This window comes from Pholis gunnellus (genome assembly GCF_910591455.1).
Source record: "Pholis gunnellus genome assembly, chromosome: 18".
Classification (NCBI taxonomy): domain Eukaryota; kingdom Metazoa; phylum Chordata; class Actinopteri; order Perciformes; family Pholidae; genus Pholis; species Pholis gunnellus.
This window is the reverse complement of record NC_136545.1, coordinates 2,766,345-2,773,977: the sequence shown is the minus strand read 5'-3', so window position 1 is coordinate 2,773,977 and position 7,633 is coordinate 2,766,345. Positions and strand designations below refer to the sequence as shown.

At 39.4% G+C, this 7,633-nt stretch overlaps 1 protein-coding gene across 1 annotated transcript in view; it reads right to left on the bottom strand.

Moving 5' to 3' along the window:
* Window positions 1–1,412: 1,412 nt before the first annotated feature.
* The window catches only part of LOC306710586 (stromelysin-3-like), a gene marked incomplete at its 5' end in the record, with an annotated part of 31,074 nt that continues 24,853 nt past the window's right edge, over window positions 1,413–7,633 (bottom strand). Inside the window, 3 exons of the mRNA XM_079179225.1 lie at window positions 1,413–1,853; window positions 1,972–2,232; window positions 4,862–5,066. Coding sequence (XP_079035351.1) covers window positions 1,726–1,853; window positions 1,972–2,232; window positions 4,862–5,066 — 594 coding nt within the window. The 3' untranslated portion in view covers window positions 1,413–1,725. The remainder of the gene's footprint in view (window positions 1,854–1,971; window positions 2,233–4,861; window positions 5,067–7,633) is intronic.

Sequence of the window (7,633 nt, the reverse complement as noted above, 5' to 3'; positions counted from 1 at the left end):
ATATTGAAGTGTGGGGAAACTGAACCTAATATAGCAATTAACCTTGCCTCCCATACTACTGCTATATTGGGTTTGTATGCCCGACTCACATCCACGGTTCACTCTTTTCAGTTTTTGTTTCTGATGCTTGAAATACAATACAAACATTTTATACCCATCAGGACTATCTAACATTCATAGAACATTCACATACCGTAGGCACAGCTACGGGAGCAATCTGGGGTTAAGTGTCTTGCCCAAGGACACATCGACATGGACTAGAGTAGCTGGGGATCAAACCGCTGATACTCTGATTGAAGGACGACCCTGCTCTACCACTGAGCCACAGTTGCCCAAGGAACTAATTGACTAATTGTAATGATAATGATAAATTAATGACGGACTACTTCGCAACTAGTTAGTACTATGTATCCCTTGATTTGGTGGTCGGGAGGCAAAAAGAGTGAGTAGTCATGAGGTAATGATGAAGTAACAAGGGACTAACTGGTAAATACTCAGCATTATGTATATATACTTTACTGGGGGGGGGTACAAAAACAGTAACTAATGGTAAAGAAATTTGTAATTTATGCGTCGTTAGCTTTGTGCCACTCAGCAGCTGGTATAGAGTCTCAGGAAAGACTCATGAAGAAAGTGATCAGTATAATCAATTCACAGATATGTATTAACTAATCATTACTTAAAGGTGCAAGATGTAAGATCTGACCAGGAGACTGATTGGGCGGGAGGAGCTCGAATTCAGCCAGTGCAAAACCTAGCACCGGGAGTCTGGTCTCCGCCAGATCAGCAGACTTTCTGTTGCTGCTGTTACTCAGGTCAAACCCAGCGCTCCACCAGCCAGCTGTGACTCCCTGCGCTCGGGGTTTTCCTGGCTGACTCTGAGTTGCTGTGGCACTTGACTCGGTGTTCGTCTCCTGGAGCTGTGCCGACTGCTCTCCTCACAGTAGGGGGGTTTCCTGGCTGGAGGGCGACATCAAAGTTCAAGTCTTTTTCTAATTTCTCCCACCTTGGATTTAATCCAATAAAAAAAAACTATAAAGGCATACACCAGCCATAAAGCCCTGTTAGTGGCCCAGTAAACATACAGTACATATGGCAAACAGAAATTATAGGACAACACCACATGTGAAGATTATAAGATAGCAGTGTATCCAATATCACAAATTAGCCTCAGAGAGCTTTACGATCTGTACAGCGTACAACATTCTCTGTCCTTGGATATTCACATCGGAAAAGAAAAACTTTAATGGGAAAAAAATACTACAATATAGTCCTCCATTAGGAATTACTAGATACTTATTAATGCTTCATCTATTATCGAGTCATTCCCGACGTCTTCCTCACTCAATTGTCAATTAATTAATTATTTACTTATTTGATACGATATACAATTTGATTAGGTGCTATTCATTAACTAATGCTCAATTTAGCTCCTCTTGAGTTCCTCATTTGTTCCCTGGTAACTACTCAACATGTTGTACCCCTTACTGTGAAGCGTAAACTTTACGCATTTTCATATGCAAATTCATTGTTAAAAAAATGTGGTGCAGCTGGCAGTGACTTTGGCCAAAATGTCATGTATTTATATGGGTTTTGAGTTATCTTACTGAAATACATCAGCCTTACATTTATTTCCAAAATAGCTAGAATGTTCTGTATGGGGGAATTAAGATGAAAAATCCATCCACTGCTATTCACAAGTTTAGTAGATGCATGTGTATGAACTTATTTAGACAGAAAGGCAGAACAGCCAAAGAAATCCATGCCGATGCTGCGGGGGTAGCCTTCTAGCACCTTCAACGCCGTAGGGTCAAACTTCCAATAGTGCAGCCCACTCAGGAAATTGGCGTAGCCTGTCAGAGGGCAAGAGAAGGCAACAGTCAACTGTGGACTTTTACCAGTCGCTAGGCCAGAGGCAAAGGAAATAATGTGGAAGTTCAAATGTAGCCTTTTCCTGGTCCCTGTTCTCACCATATAGGTCCCGAAAGGCTGCATCAATATGGCCGGGCACTCCTCTCCACTTGTGCATGCTGCGAGGATGAACATCATCTACTCGATTCACTTGAGGATTGAAGGGCCAGTAGGAAGCCAACTTGAAGATGTAGACTTTCTCGACGTGGTCCTCTTCCCACTTCAAAGCTGCTTGGATATCTGTAACAGGAAGACCCAACTGCCGCACTGAATCTGGTCCTGTAATCTTCCTTTCAGCATCAAACACCCAGTAGCTGTCACCTGTGTGGTAGAAAGATATAAATAAAACCTTATATGTCATAGACTACTGTCAATATCCTTTGTACATATTTAGGACAAAACATACAGCTGACTTCTATAGCAATATGATTATTTTTTATTTTGTTAGCCCACAGTTTTTGCACAGTGGGAGTTGCCACTAAGTGGATTATGTTCTACTATGACTGATTTATATAAAATACCTGAACTGAACATCTGGGTCAGATGTTCAGGTCTGTTTCACCTCTGACCAAACCTAGTTTCACCGATGGATATAGTTGAGTGTGGACAGAAGTGTGCTCAGTTGCACCTGTAACCACACAGAGCAGTAATGTCACATGTACTGACACACCCTAAAGTACACGTTTACTTCACTGCAGCAAGGTGAGACGTTAAATCACTGGAACAACAAGATTTTTACCTGCTTTTAAGTTACTCTTTAACTATTTGTTCAGTAGAAAGACCTACCAATAAAAACTGTTGCTGACATATCTTCTGTCCTGTCATTTTTCTTCTCACCGTTTCACATGGCACATATGCAGTTTAAAATGATAACAGTGGCACATTTACAACCAAATTCAGAGCTTATCTTCTTTTTTTTTTGAAGTCCTGATTTCACACAGAAATGTAAATAGCAGAGTCTCACAACTGTCACAAGGTGATCAGCTGTACTTAGCTAGCTAGCTAAATTAATGAATACCTACTCAGTTGGTTGGCTGAGAACTCTTTCTCCATTTTTAAGTGTTTCCAGTTGACTTATTAAAAAATAAATACCATGTATAGGGGTTTTAAATCTGCACTTGATCCATTCATCCATTATCTCTTTCTGGTTATCCGGGGCCGGGTCACAGGGTTAGCAGGCATAGAGGGGTATTCCAGACATCCCTCTACCCAACAACTCTTTCTTACCAGTTGGACATGCCCAGAAAACTTCTAAGGGGTACAGGAGGGGCGTAAACCACCTCAGCTGGCCCCTTTCAATGCGAAGGAGCAGCGGCTTATGGGGTCAGATCAGTCTCAATAATTGCAAATGCACACAGAAAGACTCACAAATGCATACAGAAAGATTCACAAATGCACGCAGAACAATTCACAAATACATTCCAAAGCACACATAAATAAATTACGATTTATATAAATGTAAAAAAAAATCACAAATATATTTCTGCATTTGTATGAATTTTTACAGAGGAAGCAGCTGTTAATGGAGCGATTAGTGAGCAACGTGACCAGCGGCGTTACCAGCCCTACGGAGCGGACGTCTGAAGTCACAGTTAGCAGTAATTGCTCTCCAGTAGACAGAGACTTCAGCCACCAACAGAGCTACGAGTGAGAACAGACAACAACGAAACCGAGGGAATGAGTGAGAGACGTGTGTTGACCACATTTATGGATCATTATCTAGTAAACTGTTACGTGTAAGTTTTGATTTTAAAGTAAATGTGATGTGTCAGAGAGAGAGATAGAGCAAGACCTGCAGCGCTGTAACTAAGTCTGAAAAATAAAACTTTTAAAACTTCTGTCTGTTTGAGTTCATAGAGGAAGATTTTAGAGAAGATCTTAAGTCTCAAACACGACCTTTCATTATTAAAGACTACTTTATTACTCTGTCGTATTTTTTTTAAACTAAGCAACCAATCTACTTCCTGTTCACATCAACACCCACCCACATGCCCAGTGTACGTGAAGAGTCACGTGATATTCGTTTTCAGGCGTGTTAGTCTGGACGGAGATCAATTCGAAAACGATGCTGAAACGCCGTGTGGACGGAGATCGTTTTGGTTTGAAAACTAGTATGGATGTAGCCTAAGGCTGAGCCCAGCCACGCTATGAAGGAATCCCATTATTTTGGTCACTATCCAAAGTTCATGACTATGTTTCCAGACCAGTTCTTTCTTTGGCAACCACCTCAACTGCAGCCCTTCTTGCCAATCGTACTTGTCTACCGTTTCCAGGACCCCTGTGATGGCAAAATATATTTTATTATTCTAAAAGGCTAAATCTGCCATGCCTAGTCTGTGCGCTAGGGGTCTGATTCAAAGGGACTGCCCCGACTTCTCACCAAATCAGCAAACCTTTTGTTGCTGCCACTACATAGTCGGTGCTTGGGTTTGCGCTGGCTCCCAGAGCTAATGGCAAAGTAGTATCCTGATGACGGGGAGAACTAAATGAAAATACAAATGGTTTTCTTCACTGCTTTAACTACCCCTTCAATATCTAAACAACATTTTTTTCAAATATGTCAACTGACACTTCAATCCCGTTCAGGTCCCAGATTATCACCTTTGTGTTCAGCTCTTTAGAGACACACAATTTAAACTATTACATTTTACTCCTAATGTTTTCAGGAATTTCAACTGACACTTTCAGCTGAATTATTTACCATACTTTTGATTAACAAAAAATACAACTTTATCCAGCACTTACACTTTGACTTAAAATTAGAGGTCTTTCAGCACTCCCATTTTGAGTGCCATTTCATCTTCTTTTGGTAGCCCATTGTTTCAAATCTAATTCGAGCTATGACTCCAACTGTTATGGCATTTTAAATTTCAAATGTTTAAACCGCAAGTTTTCAGCAGTGATCACAACATTGTCTTCAGAAAATGTAGTCTTTTCAAGTATGACCAACCTTGGAAGAACCAGATGTTGCCAGACTTGTCTTCATACGCAGCATCGATGTGGTCAGGAATGCCTCTCCAGTGGCGTGAAGCCAAGGCTGGATAGCCAGCTTGTAGCTGCCCATCACGGATACGCCAAACATACCGAGACTTAAAGAAGAACAGCTCTCCCCTGATCATGGAAACGGCATCAAAGTTTGTTCTGCAGGCGTCCAGCTGGGGCACAACAACATAGAGCAGAAAGATTTGTCTGTGGACTAATATGTGTATTCAATACAAGACTGGTAAAATCTTGAAACCATTAGGCCTGTCCTGTCAACCAATTTTGTTGGTCAATACATTGTCCTATATATATATAATGATAACATAATAGTGTAATAATGCAAGTACACCCTTTCAAAAGAGCAATGAAATTGTAATTCTCCCAGTGAGCACCAACCGGGATTTCAACGTTGATATCTAGTTGACAACTGGTTGATATTCGGTCTGAACGACTATGACCTATTAGTTTTAAAATATTGTTTGTTTAGTTGCAGGTTGAAAGAGAGACGATATTAGTAACAACTTTTAAAGTTGCACTGTGCTGGATACTGGTACCGGATTTTCAGAGCGAAGTGAACGAGCTGACAGAATAAATGTGAGGCTTCATACTAACTACATACTTTGTAAGTACTTGAACTACTTTATTCCAACAATGCAAACCTAAATTACCACCATTAGTATAATTTTATGCTGCTCACGATGAAGGCGAGGCTGCTAGCTTGTAGCGTTAGCATGTTAGCCTATAGCGTACTGCCGCATGGACCCACAGTAAACATAAACATGTGTGTAAGTTAATGTTGGCAACTGTCTTTTTGGGCTGTTGCTGTTATAAAATTGAGTTTTTAGGCCATTTCACGTAAAATACACGACAGAAAGCAAGAGGAGCTGTACACAGTTTGAATGGGCAGGAAGTAAGTAAAACAAAAGTTAAGTATAAATATGAAGAGGGTCAAAACATTGTTGCTTAGCATACAGTAATATGCAAATAATATAAAGTATTATACTGTGTAATATCCAAGTGAGCATCTTTCTGTTGAAAAGACGTTTAAAAAACAACTATGGTCACCGGTGAAAAGACGTTCAAAACTGTTCCAAAAGTGAATATATTTTTCTAATTCTTGTTTTAGTTACAGATTTCCACCTGAAACCAGCTCTTTGGTGGCTTTGACAACGACATTTAAAGAATTAATTGGAGATTTTGTTCAATAATCGTGTATTTTCTATTTCATTGTAGTTGTATTTATTTATATTGTTGCTTAATAAATACAAATACATTTTTGCCTGTGTCACATGATCTTCTTTGTCCTGTAAGTGTAAACTGTCGATGTATTACTATGAATAAGTATTTAATTGCTACATATTTTACTGTGAGCATTTTGAAGGTTCAAAAGACATTTCAAATACGGTGACGCTTAAAAGAAGTCTCAAAAGTGGTTCAAAAGTAAAAGTTTTTTCACCGACTATTTGAAGACGATCAAACGTTGCCGATATACTATTATTAGCACAATGTGGAGGATGAAACATTTAAGTTTTGCAAATCCCGTTGAAATATGGTCCAAATGTGAAAGTTCAATCAACTTCCTCAAATAGTCAGTGAAAAACCTTCACTTTTAAACCAATTTTGAACGTCTTTTCAACGGTGGTGTGAAGAATTTAAGTATTAAAAGCATTATTTAGTAGAATTAATAGCACCCCTAGTGGTGAGTAAAAGTGTCACAAGAATAAAAGGTCAGAATGTATTAAAGGTCACAATATGTTTACTTATAGAGGGTATTATATGTTTACAGTAAATTTACCTATAGAAGTGTTAAACCATAAAAGTATAATCTTTGAATGTGTTAAACCAAAAGTATAGCCACTGTATGTATTAAACACTGTAAAGAGTAGTCAAGAGGGAGAGAGAGGGATTTGAGTGAGGCTTTCTAGAAGATGATCGTATGAGGTGATAAGTAGAGAATCGACAGCACCGAGTCATCAGGGAGTGGTCAGCAGGAAGGATGAAACCAGGAGGGGGCTAATGGATTTCGGCCAATCACTGAAGCTGATAAGACATTTTCAAATAATAAGATACTGTATTTTCAGGCCAAAGATCAGATCACTTGGGACCTTCGGACAGATAACTAGCCTTTGCTGGACTGTGTGGGGGAATTTCATTTGATCTCTGTTTCATGAAACATATTTCTATCGATAGTGTAATTCAGTTTGCAACTGTTTTAGTTTCTGTTAATTATTAAATACTTTTTGATCATAACTTGAGCTAGCTGAGTTTTTTTGGCACGGCTGGGAGACGTGCGGCCTTCCACAGTTCTGAGAAGTTGACAACCCCAACAGTGGGGTTGTCAACCTCTTTAAGCGTCTTTTCAACGGAAGAATGCGGTTACAACATCAACGTGTCACAAAACACCAATTTGTTTGAAAATGTTGATGATTTGTTCAGTTGTAGTTTAAAAGAGACGATAATGATTTCTGTGAACGTATCTCTTGAAAGTCATATTACACTAGCGAAATGTGGTCGACACAAAGACATGATTGGAATGCCTTTAATCTTTCATAATGTCATAAATATGGAACTATAGACGTTGTGCTGTGTGGTGGCAGATTTCCACTGTGGCTAATCTATCTGTTTGTATTGTCAGACCACTCAGTGTTTTGGCCCTTTTTGACTTGTGAGAGAAAACTTCAAGGTTTTAGGAACCCCAGTTATAAAAATGAATGCCAGACATGGTCAGTGAGGGTCCTCT